We start from the raw sequence: 21,275 nt of genomic DNA on the forward strand, positions 1-21,275 counted from the left end.
TAAAATGCTCCAAATGGCACCAAATAGCAGGCAGCTAGCAGTTTCAGACACCTGTGCTCGCACACCTGTCAATCAAATGGCCCCAACGTTAAGCCTTACTAGTGTTAAAGTGGGTGAGTTATAAAATAATTATAAAATAATAAGGAGGACGTGAAGGTGTTCGCTCTGTAGATTAACTCTGTGTTCTTTGTGTTATTGGAGGTCGAAGATCTGAAGGTTCAGTTGGAGGAGTCGGAGCGTCGCAGGCTTGAACAGGAAGCTCAGCTCAGTGCAGAAAGATTTCAGCAGCAGCAGCAGCAGGTCTGAGAAAACCAGATTTTATCCTCAGACACTTTGATCCGCGTACGACTGATTTTCATTGTTTCAGTCGGTTTTGTGTGCTTTAAGAAACGGCAGCAAATCTGTTTTCTGTTGACTTTTTTTTTTGTTTTTTTTTTCCCTTCAGCTGGATTCTCCCGTCAGCCCTGAAACAGATTTCTGCCTATCAGATATTAAAGAAAAGCAGCTTAAAGGCCCGACAGAGAGCCTGAGAGATGTGTACAGAGAGCTCCTGCAGCAGCAGAGCATTATCAGACAGAACATGAAGGAGCAGCTCGGCCAAGAACCACCTTCATCAGCACCACAGCTGCCCGGCATCTGGCTGCATGATACGGGGGGCAAGCTCCAAGAACTGGAGGATTTATTATGTGAGACGGCAGCTTCACCTTTACTGTCACCTGCATCGGACAGCGAGCGCTCTCAGAGTGATGGATGCGTTTTGGGAATGAACTTTGATAAAGTGACAACCGACATCCAGAACCAGCTGGACACAGAGCGCCATCAGCTGTTTCCCACCTCAGAAACACAGATAAATCACTTTAGCTCATGGGCTCTGGAAGAGCCTGCAAAGGGAGACAACTCCCTGCTGAAGCAGGTGGCTCCTGATCAGGCGACCCTGAGGAAGCTTTCCCAGGAGATGGAGCTGCTCACAAGCCAGAATGAGGCTCTCAACCAGCGAAACCAGGAGATGCTGAACCAGCTGACGGAGGCAGACCGTGAGATAGAAAGGCTGAAGGCGGAGCTCAGCAGCCGGTACACAGAGCCCCATCACCTCCCTGAGGTGGAGCAGGAGGGCAAGACAAGGGTAGAAGATCTGGAGATGGAGCTGAGCTTGAGGAACCAGGAGCTCCAGGAGGCCCAGACTCTGATCACCTCCTTGGAGGAGAACCTGAGGGCGACGGAGGTGTTGCTGCAGCTGAGTGACCCGACGGTACAGGAAGAAAACAAGAACAGAGCTGAGAAACAGGAGGGGTACCTGCTCCGGTGTTTCGAAGTGACCGAGGCCAAGCTGACGGAGCTGGAGAGGCAGCTGGACCAATCAGAGCTGACCTGCAGAGAGCTGCAGGAAGTGGAGAAACTTTACCGTCAAAGAGCTGCAGAGGCAGAGGCTGACATCAGGAGGCTGAATGAAGAGTTAGAGAAGGAGAGGCTGAAAGGCGGAGACAGAAGCATTTCTTCTGAAGAAAAGACCCAGAAAGTGATAGAAGGGATGGTTGTGAGGCTGAGAGCTTTGGGGAGACTTTTAGAGTCGATCGACAGGTTGGATAAAGAAAGTGAGGAGGAGAGTCCTGCAGTGGTCAGCCGGCTGAAGTGGGAGGAAGAGTTTTGGAGTTTGCTGCTGAACAAACTGAAGGAGGATGCATCTGAGCTGAAGGACCCAGTAGATGTGCTGGTTAGCGAGGTGGCAGAACAGATGATGTTGGAGAAGCGAATGTTGCTTGTAGGCCGCCGTCTGCTTCAGACTGAGGAGGCAGCGAGGGAAGGCTGGGAGGGGAGACGTGAGAGCAAGGCTGTGAACGGTTTAAATATCGTTTGCAATAACGTTACAGCGTCAGAAACTGCAGAGACGGAGGAGAGGGGCGTGTTTGATTCGTGCGACTTTGAGCATTTTAAAGCCGTCACACAGATGAAAATTTCTCTGCTAAACCAGCTCGCCTCCTCCCTCAGCACCGCCGCCGCACGCGATGAACTCCAGCTGGCCGCAGACAGACTGTACCATTTTTACTTTTCAGATCATCCCTGGATCGTTTCATTCGCTCACTCTGCAGCGACCGAAGCTCTGTACCGCTGTCGGTTACGCAGACTTTGGTCAAAATATGCAAACTGCTGCGACTGCGTCAAACTCCGGGAGGAAAACGGGGAGCTTAAAGCAAAACTGTCAAACCTCGAACAGCAGCAAGCATCTAAGATGAACGCATGCTGCCAGACAGATGAGATTTCTCCACAGGATACAGACCAGCAGAGCACAGAGGGAAGCACTGCACAGGAGAATCAAGAAGAAGAGGAGGTGGCTTCGCTCGATGAGATGGAAATCCCACAGAAGGTCTCAGATGAAAAATTAGGGGAGAGTGATGTAGCAGATGGAAACATGGAGTTAATTTCAGCTCTGAGAGTAAAAGTGAAAGAGCTCGAGGAGCAGCTGACTGCCATAGCGGATAAAATGAGTTCAGTGCAGATGCAGCATGAGAACGTGATGGAGAAGCTGAAGGTAGGTGCTGCTTGCATTTGTTTTCATACCAAAGATCTGACGTTCTGTTCCAAGCACTGTGTGTGACCTGCGTGAGCGGCCGTTGTGCCTCCAGGCCACGTGCGAGCGTGGACTCGCCTCCATGGAGGAGTCTCACCTGAAGGTGGTGGAGGAGCTGCAGCGTCGACACAAACAGGAAGTGGAGCGTCTCCTGGTGGAGAGGGACAGATTGCTGGAGGAGGAGAGCGCCGCTACTGCGACAGGTGAGGGAAGCCGGCCAATCAGAGATAAGGAAACGCCCAAACACCATTAAAATTAGATTAATATATTGCATTAGAAGCCAAATTAGCCTCCTGATGAAGCCTGTGCTGCAACCACTTCTTCTTCACTCCCCCCAAAAAGTGCTAACCCCAATGTAATCTAATGCGGGAGAGAGAAGCAGACATGGAAAGTGTTGTAGGCTCCGTGCTGTGTTAGCGCTCCTGATCTGTGGCGTACATCGAGACCTACAGATCAGCAGCGCTTTTCGGGATCAGACCGATAGTCCTGTTCCTGATCCTGCAAAGAAGTTTTGTGAATTTACTTAGTGTCAAATGAGATCCTGAAATGCTGGCTAGTAAAAAAATGTAACTTTATAAAAAGATTCTGAAGATGAATGGCTCTGCATAAAATTTACTGCTCTGCGTATGAGCCACAACACATGCAGCATGCCTTCAAACTGTTTAGTCAGAAATTTGAATGACAAAAAAATTTTAAAAAATGCATATTTGTGCACAGTTTGCAAAAAGACAGCATCAGAATAAGTGTATTTTCAATAGTTTGGTCAAAGTTCTGAGTGTCCCGGGAACTTATACACAGAAAGGCACAAAGTCAAACATTACTTCAACAGCACCAGTGGAGCTGTGATTGGCCTTGGAGGGAAAAAAACTATAATACCCGGGAAAATGACATCACTTCCTGTTTTTGCAGTTAGTAGCACTCATACTGTCGTGACGTGAAGACATGTATTCCAGTGTAGGAAGCGCTGTGAACAGCTGATCAGATCAATAAATAAAGCACCTCCATCTGGATTATAATGTGCGCTTTTTACTTGATTTCTGCAAATTAGTGGAAGGAAACGGCGCTCTGGGACATGTTGACATGTATGATATGTAAGTGTAACTCCTCTGGTTTTGTATGCAAAAAGAATTATTACTCTATCTTATTTGGCTGCATCCGTCATAAAGGGTTAAAACAAATCTGAGAAACTAAAAACATTACAGAGTTTGAGCTTCAGATATTCAGACCTCCCTCCTCTTCCTCTCAGCGATCGAAGCCATCAAGAACGCTCACCGCCTGGAGCTGCAGAGGGAGGTGCAGAGGAGATGTGAGTCCGAGAACAGCAACGGAAACTCAAACCTGGAAGACGTCCACAGGCAGCACAGGTACGTGAACATCCCAGCAGGTATACGAGACCAGAGAGAGCCTGACATTAAATCAAAAAGTCATTCTGGAAACCTGTTCCAAAAAAATTAGGACTACTCTCCACGGTTCAGGGTCGGGATCTGTTAGTTGGTTTGGGTGGTCAAAGACGTGAAGCAGCAGCAGGTCGTTTATGAGAAGAAACAAACCACCTGCAGCTAACAGCTCTGTGCCAGAATCCACAGGAAACCTCTTTTCCACCAACACGGTGCTGATGCACACTCGGTCCTGCATCGGTGCCCTCTGAGAACCAGCTGACAAGTTACGTTACACGTTACGTAACATTTCCAGTTAGTAAGAAATTTCCATGGGAAGAAACTCATAGTGAGCAGAATCTGTGGGCTGCATCTGCCAAACAGAATTAGGACTCAGCAACACAACTCCAGAGACCAGTAAAGGCAGAGAGAAACACTTCACAGGGGTAAAGATGGGTTCAGCACACAGGAATCCAGTCAGGCAGACAAAACCAGGAGAAAACCAGGAGACAGAACTGGGCCAACACCACAGAGGAGCTAACACGCAAAGATTTCTGAAACAGAGATTCTTTTTTAAATCCCAAAGCATTTTTTCTTCAGTCGGAGACTGTAAATATTTATATTACCAGCCTGAAGACAGTCTGGCAGAGGACACATGATGTAACACATGAGGGCGGAGCACATTTATTATATTTGAAAATTTATTGTTTCTCGAAGTACATCTCTCTTTCAAATGAGACACTCAGTCTCAGTGGGACTGCCTGTATAAATAAAGGTTAAAAAAAAAAAAGAGGCGGGCAGGTGGAAGGCGCTCCTGAAACAAGGTGAACAAAAGGAGATGCATAGGAGAAATGAAATGCAATAAAAACAAGAATATAACTCATAAATCATGGCAGGCTCTCACAGTTGGAGCAGTTCTCTGGGTTGTCAGCTTGTGCATGAGTGTTTTTTTTTTTTTTTTTTTTTTTTGTGGTGGAAATGTGTGAAACTGGGACCCGGCACTGTGCTGGTGGGAATGAAAAGTTGTAACCACTGCAGCTGAGGGTGAAGTGGCAGACAGAAGTCTGAGGAGCCGCTGCTCCTCCACATCAGGAGGAGCCAGCTGTGGTGGTTCAGACATCTAACCAGGATGCCTCCTAGTTGAGACGTTTCATGCATGTCCCACTCGGAGGAGACCCTGGGGAAGAGCCAGAACATGCTGGAGAGATTGTTTGTCAGCTTGTTTGGGAACAGCTCAGTGTCCCACCAGCAGCTCTGCAGCTCGCAGAGCTACATAGAAATGAATGAAATAAGTGAGTTTGCAAACAGTTCTCTTGAAAATGTCGTGTGTGTTTGCAGTGAGGAGCTGGCGTCCTGCCAGCGGGAGCTCGAGGTTTTATCGCAGCAGTTTTCTCTCAAGTGTCTGGAGAACGGACATCTGGTCCAGGCTCTGGATGCCGAGAGGAAGGCCCTGTGTCAGTGCCAGCAGGAAAACCAGGACCTGAGGACCAGAAACCAGGTGAGAGACACACTTCAGTCCATCCTCTGTGGGCTGCGCGTCAGGGTGTTAACAGCTTCCTTTAAAGGTTTTTTTTAACCTGCTCAGGAGCTGAGCGGCCACCTGGCAGCAGAGATCACCAGACTGTGTTCGCTGGCCAAACAGGACGCTCTGCCGCTCAGTCAGGGGATGGACGTGTACGAGATGGAGGTGAGTTTGTCTTCTGGAGCAGCAGCATGTCATCAAGTGGATTTAAGTGGAATCAACCTTGTACTCACCACGTTTCAGGGGAGGTATTGATTGTAGTTTTTAAAATAAAATAACACGTCGCTCTCATTGGTGGATACTCTGTTTAAGATTAAACCAGCTGCCCCCGACCTTTTTGGTTCAAACAAAGCCATGAAGGTTAGATCACAAACAGTGAAAATAGGCTTTGTGGTGAAGCCGGAGGCGCCTTATTTCCAGCACTTAATAATTAAAAAGCACTGTGTGAAAAGATGCTCTTTAAATGCTTTTCCTCGTCCTTCTTTCGCTCTCTTCCAGCGGTGGACATTCATATTAAACACGGAGAGATTTCAAATAATGAGCTCAGCGTGTGCACGAGTGAATCCCGTGAGTCAGAAGCTCAGGATTCAGATGGTTTTTTTTAATCATACAAAGCTCCTCAGGTAGCAGCATGGGACGCCCTCTGGTGTCCATGGACACAAACTGCAGCAAAAACTGAAATTACAACCACTGATATACAGAGTGATGCTCGGGTGACTCCATATAAAAAATGAAGGTGAAGGGTCTTTTTCAAGATCGGCTCACGTGTAAATATGTAAATGTGCTCCTCTACATGTCGGCCGACAAAGACCGTCACAAACGCTCCCTTCGTTTCAGATCACGCTGCGAGTGAAGGAGTCTGAGGTCCAGTGTCTGAAGCAGGAGATCACGTCTCTGAAGGATGAGCTGCAGTCAGTGCAAAGGGTGAGAGTTTCACACACAGCAGCGGCTGCACTCATAATAATAATAATAATAATAATAATTAAAGCTGCAAGCAGCGATAATAGGCCCTCGCCGGCCGCCGCCCAAGTGCTGGTGCCGATTTGGACCGTGCTTTTCCGGCCGTGCCAGTTTTAGCCGTTTTTTTGGCACGCTACATGTGAAATTTTGAAATGGATGAATTGGGTAACTCAAGGAAAAAGATGCCATTTTCCGGACTTTGCCATGGCAACGTCTTACATATTACATCTTTTTCACCTGTCGGTTTTTTGTTCAGGGTAATGTGAAGAATGTGTGTACCAAATTTCAGGCATTTCTATGCAGTTTTGAAAAAGATATGGTCATTTTTCTATCGAAGAAATTTCTCATTTTTTCCCATAGGGATAAAAAGGGGCAGTTTTGGCATCGTCATGGGAACAGCGTCCAAAATATGACATAGGTGTGATTGACTTTTTTGATCAGGCTGACATCTGCAATCTGTGTACCAAATTTCATGTATTTCGGGCAAACTAAGCAGAAACTTTAGTATGGGGGATTTTTCGTTTTTTCCCATTAGAATAAAATGGGGCATTTCGGGCTCCGCCATGGAAACGTGTTAGAAAATAGAGTATAGGTGTAATTGGCTTTTTCGATCAGGATGACGTCAAGAATGTTGACACAAATTTTCATGCATTTCAGTGAAACTAAAATTCTGGACCTCCATACAAATCCATAAAAATTTTGCCCCTCCCATAGGAATGCAAAATTTGAAATTTCTAGGGGGCGCTGTTTCGCCACTTTTTTGAGTTTTTTAATGGCACCAATAAAAAACAAAATTTTTCGCCAGACCTGGCTGCCTTGCAAAAATTGGTGAGTTTTCGTATATGTTAAGGGGGTCAAATAAGCGATCATTTACTCTTAAAGAATAATAATAATAATAATAAAGAAAAATAATGAAGAACGCCAACGATTCCAATAATGCACCTTTCCAGTCACCTTCATATATACGTTTTCGGAAACGTCTCGACACGACCCACGTTGTCGTGAGGTCCATGGTCAATGATGAGCGCGTTGCGCTCGTCATTGACCCAATTTCATCGCGCAAGCTAGCTGTTGATGCGAACGATTTCAATTATGGGCTGTTCCATTCACCCCCATATATACGTTTTCGAGAAGCGTTCGACCTGACCTACCTTGTTTGAGGGTCCGTTGTCAAAGTCGAGCGCTTCGCGCTCGACTTTGACCCTTTTTCGTTTTTCGCGCGAGCGAATGCAATAGGCTCCTCGCCGATCCCTTCGGGAGGCTCGGGCCTAATAATACTGTAATCTGCTTGGTAACCGATGGTGACTCGGGACTCGCCGTGTTAGTGATTCCATCATGATGTGTAGAATCACTGAGGAGTTTTAAATGTTAAAAAGAGTTTTCATTTCTATATTTTACTTTTTTGTGAAACTCACTGGAGATGAGCAGAAGAGCAGTTTTGTGTCTGTCACCTAGCCCGACTTCACTGACCCTCCAAACGTCGCTGGTTTTCAGTTTTCTGTCTCCTTTCTGTGTTATCTGTGTCTTTTAGAAGTGCTTCAGTCTGAAAACAGCGTATCATCTTTACATGTCCAGGGTAACTTCCTGCTAAACCTCACCGATCCTCTTTTTCCTTTCAAGCCTGGATGTTAAACTTTAGCTTTAAACCTGGGAGAGCTGGACACCCTGGGACAAGATCGTTAAATAAATCTGATTTTTTTTTTTTTTTTATGTATTTATTTTGGTGTAACAGGACAAGAGGAACGTGACAAAGAAGTACAAGGACATGTATACGGAGCTGAGCATCGTGCGGGCGAAAGCAGAGCGAGAGTCGGACGAGCTGAGAGAAAACCTGAGGCTGGCTCATCGGGCACTGGGACGTACGTCACCGTGACGACTCATCCGTTTTATTTCTTCAGTGTATCCTGACCTCACCTTTACTTCAGATTTTAATAGAAATAAAGATGTTTGTACTGCTTTAACCTTTGTGACACTGAATCTGTGATGCGTTTGTTTTTACTGAATACTATCATAAAAAAAAAAACTGTAAAATATTTTTTAAATCTTTTAAATTAAACTAATTTTTTTTTTGCTGATACAGCTGCACTGTAATTTATATTTATATTCAGCCATTAATGCTGCAGTGATAATGTAAAACTTATTTTTATTAAATGAATTTGGCTCATTGAACCAGTGATGTTGTCTTTCTTTGTGCTAAAGGTTAAATCTTTTTTTTTTTAATAAATTAATCAATACCTACATCTGTCTTCTGCAGTTCACTCTGTGCCTTTAATGGTATATGTATTTTTACTGACTCGTTTATTTATGATTGTGGCAGTTATAGTCCTCCGTATGGCAGAACTTCATTTTAATTTGCACAAAAATTTTAAAATGAGCTACTTTATTATTTTCTTTATTATTATTGATTGTTTTTCTGAACTCTCGCGAAGGTGCAGCATTAAATAATCTTTTAGACGGTGTAAAACCTGGAAGAAGAAAGTGAAGATACCTGAAAGTTAAAGGTGACTTCCCAGTGGATATTTCACAATAAAAGCCCAATTTTGTGGGCTGTAGGAGAAAGTTTGTTTTATTAAATGAATGAATAAATGAACATTTTATATAGTATTACTGATATAATTGATTTAATAAGAATATAATGTAACCAAAAAAAGATAATTCTGTAAATGTTACAAATGTTTGATTTGTGTTTTATTTATTTATTTATGAATCATCGCTCCAAACCAGAGAAGCTTTGATTGTTAGAAGACAAGTTAAAGCTTGTAAATTGGGTTTAGTTTTAGAAACAATAAGCTTCAAACTCGTGTGTTAGTAACAGCAAAGGCCTTATGGGACATGATAAGGAAGAGATGTCCTGGAATTAAATCCCACAGGAGAATTTCACAGCAGCAGAAATGGTGGTAGAGGTCTAAGTCCAGGAGAAAAAGCTTCATAAAACCTCATTTTATTTATTTATTTTTTTCAGAGGGGGCTTCTAAAGATGTTTTTACATCCCTGTGATCACTGGAATTAAAATTCATTTAGATCATGCTTTAAAACTGCTTTACTGCCCAAATTCAAGGATGATGTGCAGAATATGTTGAATGTGTTGATGTTACAGATGGAGGCTGGCATTCAGACAGATCTTTCATTTTAGGAAAGAAAAGCTACATCAAGAAGTTAAAAAAAAAAATCATTTGGCCTTTGGGGTTGTAATGCTGGAAAATACTCATCTCTAAAATGTAGTTGGGACTTGCTCTTAATAAATTGATGAATTATGAATCTGGAATTAAAATTTTGGTGGATTCAGCTCACATTATGGGGTCTGTTGTCAATAAAATTTAAAATATTTCAAGACCTCAAAATAATGTAAAACAGCAGAATCTGTAGAGTATGGAAGCTCAACTGTGCCACTGAATTTTTAGTTAGTTTTTTTTTTGGGGGGGGGGGGGGGGGGGGGTGGTATTAATTCAAAATTTCAAGTTATGTAGAAATTTGGGGTTTCAGGTTATGAGATAGTAATATGAAGTTTTGGCTTTTGGATGGTAATTTTTTCAGTAGCAGAAACATGTTTCCAGGAGATGCAGATTTGTATCTTTATTTTTATTTATCCATTCATTTATTTATTTATTTTGGATGTACATAAATTTGCTCCTAGGCTAGGGTATTCTGGCTGATATGGGATTTATACTAGATCTGTAAAATATGAAATAAATCTGCCACGTGCGTATACTAAGAAGAAAATGGCCTGATATGTTCAAAAACCAAAAGGATGACATAAATTAATAGCTAGGCTATTAATGAGTTTTCCTGAAGCTTTTACATTGAAAGCGCCTCCTTCTCTTCCGCCGGTGCTGCTGTGACTTGACTCAGCAGGAAGGTGGCGTCCATGATGACAACTTTAAAACACCGATGGTAGCAGCAGGTCGGGGTTTTACCTGGTGGATTTCACCTCAGCGGAAATGTTCACGAGTCGTCATCGCGTCGAGTATCGGCAGCGTTTCGCAGCAGCTTAGCGGGCCGACGTCTGCTTGCTGTCCGGCTAGCATGAGCCGGGCCTGGCGCGGCTGCTGTTTACATCCAGTCCGGGCCATGGGCCTGGAGAGCCGCGTTAGCTAACCGCGCTACTCGCGCTGCTCCCGGGAAGGTGTCACCCTAAAGCACGCAGTGTCAGGTCCGGGGAGGTCCACCCCAGCCGCCGATACCTCAGGGGTAAGATCCCCGGCTGTTTAATAAACAGCAAAAATCTGTAACATGCAGGTTTTAGGATGGCTCTGATTGAACGGGCCTACCTGTTAGAGGAAAAACTGACAATTTATCGATTTTATTTACCCCCCCTCCTTCCCCCCAGTCAACCGGTCTTCTTAATCGCCAAATATTCATTAATGTGACATTTACCTACTTTTCTATGTCGTCTTTAAAAATTATTTAATTTTAGGGAATGAGAAATTTTAGGGAGTGAGAAAATACTTTAATTTATTACCTGATGTTCTTTATATACATACATTAAAGCTGCTATATCAGGTTTTCACTCCAAGATTATCGTGGTTAACATAATAACATAATGCTATAATTCAGAGTTGTGCTGTCTTTTTTGGGAAATAAACTGTGTATCAGTCAATACTGATTATTTTCAATCCAGGAGACTGATAACTGATATTTGAACATAATATACATCTGATACTGAAAGCTGCTTCATTCCTATCTATTTATATAGACATAATGCCTTCATGCTGTCATAATCCTGAGGCAGGGTTATGTAATTGTTCTGTTATTTGTCTGTGCATATGTGTGTTTGCATGCTTATTTTCTGATGTGTTTTTTTTAATGGAGCTTATTTTGTTATTAAACTGTAAAGTTTTAGTTGTTCTGGTTTTCCAGTGACTGTTTTCAGGGGCTTTTAAAGTTACTGGGAAGCTGTGCTGGCTGAATCATGAGGTTTTGCTCCTCTCTGTGTTGCAGTGATGGACGTGTCCTCCCAGGATCCTCCTCTCATGGCAATGGACCTGTCAAAGAGTTACAACCCGCTGACCCGCAGCCACGCTGAAGCCATGGACCTGGCCAAGAAGCCCGAGTGGTACCACAGACGCCCGCCGAGCTGCAGCACAGACCTCGCCTCCTCGTACAGACCCAGAGCCTCATCCTCCTACGGCTCACTCGCCACTCAGCCGGGAGCTCCCATGCGCTGCAGAGACATGGAGGACAGCCCAGAGTCTTTGGGGGGTTACATGAACTCAACGCTGGCTCCAGGTCTGGATCTGTACCATGATGGAGTCCACGGTGGTCTGTGGCATCCGGGTTTCTATGGGCCTGAGCAGAGCGGTGGCCCGGTTCCTGAAAGCAGCGGCGGAGAGGAGAGTGACAGCGGCTCTGATGTCATCTTTCTTGTCTCCTCTGCGAAGGAGCCGCTCCTGTGCGGTTCTTTCATCCAGGATGGCGTGACACACATGGTGGAGCCCCTGTCCCCCGCTGCGTCCTCACTTGACGAGGAGCGAGGGTGTTACCACCTACCTCAACCTCTGAGTTCGCCCAGTCCTGACAGCTCATACTCGGATGACTCCTCGGACAGCTCGGTGGACATTCCCGTACATCACACCCGGCCTGTAGTTCTCCTGTCGGACCTCGGTGCCGTTTACAGCAACCCTGCTGAATCTGCCGTCGACGTTTCCAGCGACGACAGCGACGTCATCGAAGTTTCCGTAACTGAGCAGAAGAATAAAAACAACTGCTACCAGAAAACTTCTCCTCCTCATAGTGAGAGCGAAAAAGCTCCGCAAAGAGAAGTCCGCCGCAGCGCTCGGATACGAAAGCCGGTTTCTGAAATCCTGCCGTTCACCTATAGCGTATCTCGCCACAGCTTGAGCAGGCGAGCCAAACACGACGCTGTGGGTATATACAATGAGAGCTGCGACTCCGATGATGTGATGGACTACGCCTTGAGGGTGTCTAGCTCAGACGACTCACCAGTAAAGTCGCCACAAAGAGAGAGCTGCAATTCAGAGGAGTCTGACGCAGATGTTCGGATGGACAGGAAGTCCCCGGAGAGGGAGAAGCAGCAGCAGCAGCCTCGCTGCAAAGCTTCAAATGCGAAAAGCATTAAACGCAAACAAAAGAAGTCGCTTGTGGCTCCTAAAACAAAAAAATTAAGAAGAACAAATCAGAAACAGCACTGCAGGATCCCACCACCACATCCAAAGTCCTCTGCCTACAGGGGTGCAGTGGCTAACAAAAAAACTGTCACAAGGCGGCGGAGAAAACACTGCCATCAGACTGGGCCTTCGCCGCTGTTTTCTCCTAGAGAGCCTGAGATAAAGCTCAAGTATTTGAATGCTAAAGAGGACAAAAAGGAGAAGAAATCCTACGCTTTCTGCCCGTTTGTTCACATGGAGCGGCAGGCATGCACCGTGGTCAACTACCAGGAGGAGGAGGCAACAGTTCGGCGCAGTGGAGGAGGACAGCAGGTTGCTTGCAGGGCTCTGTCCGGGTTTGTTCCCAACACTTCCTGTTTCCAGCTGGGACGGCTCAGCTCGGAGAGCCGGTCTGAGTCGTCATTGTTCTGCTGCCTGTGCGGCCACACTGCCAACGTCATGGGCCTCGGGGACCTTCACGGGCCATACTATCCCAGTGTGGACGGTCAGAAGGAGGAGCTAAACGGACTCTATAAAAGCAGTTTGGTGAATTCCTCAGATGACAATGGAGCTGCTGACAGCAACGCCCCCCTAAAGGTTTCTCTTCGACTGAACGAGTGCTGGATCCATGAGGACTGCGGCATCTGGTCCGCCGGCATCTTTCTTATCCGAGGAAAGCTGTACGGGTTGGAGGAGGCGGCGCGGCTCGCACAGGAAACGGTGAGAGGTGGAGCTGCGATTTACTGTGTTCAGTTTCTGAGCAGAAAATCAGAAATGCACTGATGTGAAATTTGGGACTGAGATGCATGGGGTTTTGGTTTTTTTGCTTTTATTGCCTTTTAGTCCTTCCTTTGTTCAGGGAGAAGCAAAGAAATATAAATGACAAATAACTGTTTTAAATCTTTTAGCCCTTCAACAAATAAACTTTGAGTAAGGTAAGTTTGGCAAATTGTCTTGCGGCAGCCAAATTATTCTACACAACCAATTAGAAAATAAAGTAGAAGGGTTGAGTAACATAAAATATGACAAGTCAAAATTGCTCAGTGTAAAAATGAAACAGAAAGAAGAGGCCAAAATAAATTAGGGCACTTTTTGTGAAACTTAAAGATATAAGGGCTGAAAAATAAAGTGTCATTTTATTTTTCCAGTGGTGTCAATTCGCCGGATCAACTGGATCATCCATACCCAAAATAATATTTAAGTCGATCTTTTATGCTCATTTCCAGCTCCATATTTTGTTCAGGAACTCTCCCTGAGAAGCTTTGCTTGGTTCACAGTTCAAAAATAATCTCATACTCAGTGCTGCCCTGCAAGTCTGCCTTTAGCTGAATGCTGCTTTGGCCCCTCCCCCTTTAAGTCAGTTCTCTTCTGATTGGCAGCCACCCTAAAAAAAAAAAAAAAAAGCCTCAATGTGGGTGGGGTTTCTGTGTTTAACATGACTGTATTACGAATATTCACTCTCACTGACGTCAGACAGAGCCAAGAGTAGAAAAAACTGTTTATAGTGGTCTGTAGTTCAAGCTTTTACCTCACAGGGATTACCGATATATACTCTGACCTCACAGCAAATACAACTGTGTATGAATGCGTATGGCATGTTTTACAATCAGATTTAAATCAGGAGCCCGATAGGTGCATAGTTAGCAATTTAGATTTAAGCCTAACTTTCTAAAAGTCCTTGGAAAATCTAACTTTCTAAAACTTCTAAATGGTCCCAAAACATTTCATCCATCAGATGAAACATAAAGAGATAAGCCGTAAAGAACAAACATATTGATGAGAAGTTTGAACAGATTTCAAAGTAAGGTATCTAAAAAAAACAAACAAAAAAAACAATCCTCATTGCGGTTGTAATTTATTTTAGTAATAGGTGGTGCTTTGAGGTCTTTTTAAAAAATCAGGTATAAGTGGTGATTGTCAGTCCACACTTGTGCGTCTCTACACACCACCAGGACATAAAAGTTTACGTGTTTTAGCCTTTCTGTGTGACACTTTCCTGGTTTTATATGTGAAGCTTTGGCCGTGTTTCACAGGAGCATCCGTCATTGTACCAGGATTAAGCAAATAAAGACCTTTATCATAAAGGTCTGTAGATCACAAAGGTGTCGCTTCAAGAGCTTAATTAAATATTTCATGAACTTCAACAGCTGGGATCCTTATCACAGGATTTTCTTATTATCAAAGTTTCACTTTTTAAAGTGGACCTCCTGTTCCAGTGAGGGATGTTTAGGATAAACACAGGCTGAGGGTCCAATAATGAGGTCAGCGTGTGAACAAGTAACCCCTCTGAGCCACACTGTGCTAAACGTTTAGCTCCAGAGCGTTTTTTTTCTACTCTTGGCTCTGTATGATGTTGGAGAGTGTGGATATCCCTCCAACATACAGCTGTGGCTGTGAGCACATAAGCCCCACCCACCTGCTGTTTTTTTTTGTTTTTTTTTAAGAGGGGCCCCCAATCAGAAGAAAGCTGGCTTAAAACAGGGAGGAGCTAAAACAGTTCATCCTATGTCTGAAACAGGCTGATTAATAAGGATTACCTGAAAACCTGAAGCTGGAAATGAGCAGAGCACGTCCTTCCAGTGCTCCTTAAATCAGACTGCAGTGTAAGAAGTCACATTACTTTCAAAGTTTGTTTTTTTTTTTGGCATTCAGCATATTTTTTTGTTTGTTTGCTTTTTTTTTTTTTTAAGATTTGTGCCACCTGCCAGCAAACAGGCGCAATAATGGGCTGTTTCCAGAAGGGCTGCCCCAGGAATTATCACTACAGATGTGCCATCCAGTCAGGTAGGATATCAGCTGTAGAGTTCAGTGCTTCAGTGAAGCGATGAATGACTGCTCTGTTGTCGCTTTGCTTTAGTTATTTTCACTGCTGTGATTATCTTCAGAGTGACAAATGTCCTGAGATTTGAAGGCTCACGCGGTGTGTTTGCTTTTGTTTTTTTTTCAGGCTGCGTCCTCAATGAGGAGAACTTCTCAATGAGATGTCCAGAGCACAAGGTAAGCACAGAAATGAGACCAAGTGTGAGGAGCTGCCCGGCCTGCAGGGGTCACTGTTGTAGCTTTTTGAAGACATTTACAGAAGTGAGCAGTTTGTGAAAGTACACACAATGAGGGGAAGGAGGCAGCAGGAAATTTAACTGAATATTAAAACATTTTAATGAGTTTTTTAATTAATTAACAGAAGAGTTAAAATCAAAAGTGCTTTGTGTGTGGGTTTCCCACAGATTTAGACTCTCTTGTTTTTTCTTAAATGTATTATTAAATGATAGTAATTAAGGAGGTCTTACTTTGATTAGATTATTTTAAACGGGTGTCTCTCCAGTGCGCTTCTTCTCCAACTCCACCATCTTGAAACTGCAGCTGGCGACAGTAGTTTTTGTTCTGCTTTGCAGCCTCAGCACTGTTCTCCACCTGCTTCACAAGGCCCTCGAGCCTGCAGAAGTTCTCCAGAGCAGAAGGACTGGCGATGCCAGCTGCACTCTGAGGCGGTGCAGGTTTTGAGTCTGCATCAGTGTGTTGGACACCTGTCAGTCAGAACAGCCACATCTCAAATTTAAGCTTTACCTGAGTTGCTGCAGGCTGCAAGCGTGTTTTTTCTGCTGTAAAGTTGGATATTTTAACATGTGAGCCTGTGGGGACTGACTTGCTGCTGGAGCCTTAAGTGGCCATGAGAGGAACTGCAGTGTTTGAGCACCATCGCACTTCGCAAATTAATTTCCCACTGATGCTTGTTTGTCTCCACCAGAACAAACCGTTCACAAGTGCAACCAGACAGCAGAAGAGGTGACACAGAAGACACGAGAGGGCTCTGGAGGTTTGTACTGTGTGTTTTTTTTTTTTTTTTTTTTTTAACCAGGAAATGAAACACAAGTTTAAGAATCAGTTTTGTGAGTGTGTCCTGGGCTGAGATGGGAGTCAGAGAGCCCTGCTCGGGTTCAAACCCAGTGCAGCAGTGATAACGCTGTCTGTTTATGCATTTAAATTAATAAATGGAATTCAGTGACTTCTTTAGGATCTAAAGATGTGTGCTCAGTGTGATATGTGCAAACTGTTATACAGACCATGTGTTGTTTCCTGGCCTGATGTCGTCCTCCTGTGTTTGTGTCCTCAGATCTCCTCAGGGTGCGACAGGCTGCCTGACTTCACCTCAGCTGTTTATCTCTCTTTTTTTTTCCTTTCTTCTTCTTTTGTAAACACTAATTAAAGTGTGTGTGTGTGTGTGTGTGTGTGTGTGTGTGCGTGCTTGCGTGCGTGCGCTTGGGTGCGTGTGTGTGTGCTCAAGCAGAAGAAGAAATCTTCTGGTAAGGTTTCACCCATCACGACAGACAAGCAGGAAGCAGGGGGCCACTTTGGGTTGATTTTCTGGGCTTTAACAGGCACTCACTCCTTACTCCTTACCGAGCTGAGAGTGTGTGTGTGTGTGTGTGTGTGTGTGTGTGTGTGTGTGTTATTTATTCCTCCTCCTGGATATCCACACTTGGACTGGTTTATTATTTGAACATTGTTAGAGTTTAAATAAGCTTTATTGATGTGTGGTATAGAGTATGATATCTTTATATAAGGCCACTTTTTTCTACTGTTTTTGTACTACTTTTCTATTCCTGTTCAGTCATAACATAATTTATTTTCCTCCAGTTGCATGCACGGCTGTTTGCTATGATGCACTTTATAGTCTAATTTTACTAGTTATTACTCAGCTGTTATTTATGTCCATCTGTTCTTCCCTTTTCTACTTAAATTATTTAAATTTAATATAAAGCCGCACTAAGCTGAGATTCACAGTTAGAAATGAGGACGTCCTGTCCTCGCTGACGGAGATAACAAGCTGCACATTCACCGTATTCAAGCACATTTCACTTAGCGGTGTCAGGAGTAGGGTTTAATATTTTTCCCGAAAATGACATGAATCAAATCCCGGGAAATGACGAGCCATTTCCCGGGAATCCCGGGAAAAAGTTTATTTATTTTTTTATTTTAATTAGGCCTTCTGTAGCCTGTGTCGGCCTTAACCTATTGTGATATTGTAGAGGTAGCTTTCCAGCTATGTCCTGTTATGCCCAGTAGGGGGCAACGTCGGCTTGATTAATGCAATAAAACCTACATCTCGACATTGGAGTGCTCGAGCTATGCGGTGTTGTATCGTTCCTCAACACTCCCTTAACAAATATAATTCGAATATTCCTCCATTGTACATGGAATTATACCAAGATATTTTACAACTGCTGGTGCAAAACAATACGGTTCATCTCCACAGCATTGATAAAGGCTCAGCCACGCTGTCGTGGCGACATCTGTTGCGCTATATCTCCACCAGTGGAACGCTGTAACAGTCATTGAAAAGTTAACTACCGTACTACACTATAATATGGCATAACACAGGGCCTTGAGTAATGCTCCACGACTTGGTCATTGCCATTCTGGCAACAGCAAATTTATAACACCGTGTCTGAGGGTTAAAGTAGGTTCGCTGTGAATCGTCTTTTGAAAAACTGGCCAATCCTTATAGCCTAAAAAATATATATTTTACTCAACTCCATTTAAAAAGCAAAATATGTTAAAGTAATCTATTTCATGAGAATTTCTTCACACATTAGGCCCGTATCCTAATTCATGATTGTTAGTAAGCGGCTGCAAACGAGGAAAAGAAACACTCGAAGTTAAACAGATATTTCTTTATTGTTCAGGGCAGGCATATTTTATAGGCTATATAATGCAATATAACAATATATAATAATATAAAATTATATAATACAAAATACCTTAGGGTAAACACATTGCCTACGATTTCAACAAATTAAAGAGGAAAAAAGTACAACTGTGTAATACCTCTATTAAAACGCTTGAGATGAAGGCTGAAGCCTTAAACGGAGGCTGAACGTGCCTGAAATGAAGAGTAATGCTTTTCGCATTAAACGAACCCTTCTCTCAATATTTCCTTAAATTTAACTTTAGCTTTCTTTTCTTTCTGAAAGTCAAATCGACGCGCGCGACTTTTTTCCCGGTTTCCCGTCTAACGTTTCCCGGGAAACCGGAAATGGTTCTGATCGCATTTCCCGGGAATCCCGGATCCCGGGATTAAACCCTAGTCAGGAGTTTGTTTTTCTCTGTTTTAAAGGAAAGAGTTTGACCCACTAAAAAGATGTTTCAGTGTTTATGTCACTTTACAGAGGGATTCAAAAAAAATGGAAAGTTAAAGGGTCAGTTCAGCCAAAATCACAAAATGATTTATAGAGTTTAGATCTGAAATCAGGTGAGAGGAAAATTTATAAAGCAAAAATCCTGGCACTCGAGAAGACATCCAAATAAGAAAGAAACATCCACATTTATAAGAAATAAAATGACCAAGAAGCAGCATTTTTTATGGATTTCTAAGCAGTCATGCCTGCAGATAATGATAAAGTTGGAGTACTAAAGGACTTTTTTTTTTTTTTTTTTTTTTTTAATTTTGAGGAAAACCTGTCGAATTTTCCAAAATAGCCAGAGGAGACTGGTGCACACACACAAAGTTCTGGGAGCGGGTCCATAAAAATCAAAAACCTGATTTAAATTTGGCTGAGGTCTATGCATTGTTCTCGGCAGTAAATTAACAATAAGCCGCAGAGTCAGTTGTGATTTGGGTGAATTGACCCTTTAGCCTCGCTGGAGTGCAGCTTCGTTTGTGTGCGTGCCAACGTTTGTCGTTACTGCATTGAAATGTTTAAAAAGCTTTTAAGGAAAAGGTCCGTTTGGTTTCATGCCTGCACTTTCTCTTAATTACTAAATCATTAAAGTTATATAATAAAAGTCTGTTCGACTGAAGCCTCGTTTTTGTCTTGAAATGGAAATGAATGAATGATTTGGAGAAACTCACCAGAGTTTAATGTTGTTTGTGCTGAATTTTCATTTCTGTTGCTGCACTGGAACACAGTGCACTGCAGAGAAGGTAGAGTTTGGCCAATGTCCAACCATCTGAACGGGTTTATTTTCAGACTTTCAGCTGGTAAAGAAGTGAAAACATCCGCCTGCTGTTATCAGCAGTTTAACCATTAAACACCCAGAATGCATTCTTCTCATAGCTGGACATAACAGAACAACCTTTCAAGTGATTCCACGCTTGTAGACAAATCTCCAGGGTTTTGGACGCTCCTGTTGATCGTTTGGTGTGAGTTGGTCGAGAGGCTCAGTCGGAGCTTTGGTAAGTCGATCTTTTTCCTCATATTTCTGACAAAATCAAATAATAGGAGTGCGCTTCTGCTCTATCAGCCAGATGTTTCTGGTTGATGACGATGGGTCTCAAACTTTTTCTGATGTGGCCTCATTCAAAAGCCAGAAAAGTTTATGCCTGCTACATTTTTTATAATCAACAATCAGGAAAGCAGCTAATAATCAGGGCCTGAGTTTAATTTTAGTGATGTCGACTTTATCAAGATGATGACCCCCTGGCCTGACTGCAGATGTTAGGGTAAGTGGATATATGATCAAAGAAATCAAACCCCTTACTTTAGGCCATCTCCTGGACTGTTTTTAGCATGGATGCTATTTTAGATCTCTCAGAAGTCCTGTTATAATCTCCACTTTCTTTGCGATGGGCTCAATTTTCAATTTCAGAAGGCAAAGGAAATCAAATCCAGCTCAGAAACTTCTAAAAACTACTCGATTGTAGCTGGAGGCGCAGGTCTCATCACCACAGATGATCCTCCACATGAAATCCAGGTCAGTTTGAAGCAGACGTGGATGTTTGCCAGTGTAAGCCGTCTGAACTGGATTAAAAATCTCCGGACATGCCCGAGAAGATGACCCTGAACGTGAGCCGGGCCAAAATCATAGACTTGCACTGATGATCTCACAGCTTTTTGATCACACCTGATGCAGCAGTGCTGCATGTTGGTCAGGACCACCCTAAATGAGAAGCTGCTAATGGTGCTGACTGTTGCTGTGGCTTTGGTGGTAGAAGCCACATTTATCCTGTTTTTAAAAAGGTAAACAGCTGAACATGTGGGCAGCGAGCTGCTGCATCGCTAATGTCTGACAGTTTATATCTGTGGCTCCTTTTGACTCATCTCGATACAAATAGTCTTCGTTCCGACACGTCACAGAGACGGCGTCTACATTTGGGAGCTTTTGACAGTTCTGCTTCGTCACATCGTTATCAGGCTGCTCAGAAAGTCTGGCAGCGGTGGTGGCATAGTGATGTCATTTTTGCATCTGCAGCTGTGCTGTGTGGATACATTTGATTATGAGAAAATGGAAGATTTCAGCATTTGATGCGTTAGTATCACAGATGTATACCTGCAGATGCTGCATCCAGGCTTGTGAAATCCACCTCTGGCACCACCTTCTTTCTCAGGAGGTTTTTTTTTTCTTTTTTTGATGAAAGAAATTATAAAACGTTTTAATGCACGGCGCAGCCCACCCTAACCCTTTAGTCACAGATGTGATCATGACACAAGCAGAAAGTGAAGTGTTTGCTGTGTGTTTTCACTGACTCATTTTGATCTTCTGATTATTGACTTGAACTTGATTTTCCATCAACAGCTTTATTTTCCATAGAAAGTTCCTTCCAATTAATAAGAGATACAAATGTCAAAAATAGGTAAGAAATTTATAAACCCCATTGCTTTGTTTCATTAGTTCATTTAAAAAACTAAATATATCATTTTAAACCAAATAATAAAACCAATAAAGTTGGTCTTATTCCTTAGCGTAAGGCTGCTTTCCAGGTTCTGATTGTGGTTCTGCTAAAACAGAGACTCCAGCATCGCCTCCTT

General features: G+C 43.4%; 2 protein-coding genes across 3 annotated transcripts in view; both read left to right on the forward strand.

Annotated features, from left to right (window-relative positions):
• LOC115784483 (myosin phosphatase Rho-interacting protein-like) overlaps positions 1-8,555 on the forward strand; it is a 28,657-nt gene extending 20,102 nt beyond the window's left edge. The window contains exons 15-22 of the mRNA XM_030735719.1: positions 202-300; positions 446-2,527; positions 2,622-2,769; positions 3,813-3,930; positions 5,281-5,440; positions 5,528-5,629; positions 6,302-6,388; positions 8,157-8,555. Coding sequence (XP_030591579.1) covers positions 202-300; positions 446-2,527; positions 2,622-2,769; positions 3,813-3,930; positions 5,281-5,440; positions 5,528-5,629; positions 6,302-6,388; positions 8,157-8,297 — 2,937 coding nt within the window. The 3' untranslated portion in view covers positions 8,298-8,555. The remainder of the gene's footprint in view (positions 1-201; positions 301-445; positions 2,528-2,621; positions 2,770-3,812; positions 3,931-5,280; positions 5,441-5,527; positions 5,630-6,301; positions 6,389-8,156) is intronic.
• A 1,713-nt stretch (positions 8,556-10,268) lies between these two features.
• Positions 10,269-17,519, forward strand: LOC115784484 (uncharacterized). 2 transcript variants are annotated; one of them, XM_030735720.1, is made up of 6 exons: positions 10,269-10,612; positions 11,363-13,248; positions 15,219-15,312; positions 15,476-15,525; positions 16,274-16,342; positions 16,640-17,519. In XM_030735720.1, exons 2-5 carry the CDS (start codon positions 11,365-11,367, stop codon positions 16,313-16,315), a joined length of 2,070 nt encoding a protein of 689 aa, XP_030591580.1. In that variant the 5' UTR covers positions 10,269-10,612; positions 11,363-11,364; the 3' UTR covers positions 16,316-16,342; positions 16,640-17,519. The 2 variants fall into 2 exon arrangements, with proteins under 2 accessions (XP_030591580.1, XP_030591581.1); XM_030735721.1 differs by lacking the exons at positions 15,219-15,312; positions 15,476-15,525; positions 16,274-16,342; positions 16,640-17,519 and adding an exon at positions 14,973-15,070.
• Positions 17,520-21,275: the final 3,756 nt, after the last annotated feature.

This window comes from Archocentrus centrarchus, chromosome 8 (assembly GCF_007364275.1).
Source record: "Archocentrus centrarchus isolate MPI-CPG fArcCen1 chromosome 8, fArcCen1, whole genome shotgun sequence".
NCBI classification, from domain to species: Eukaryota; Metazoa; Chordata; class Actinopteri; order Cichliformes; family Cichlidae; genus Archocentrus; species Archocentrus centrarchus.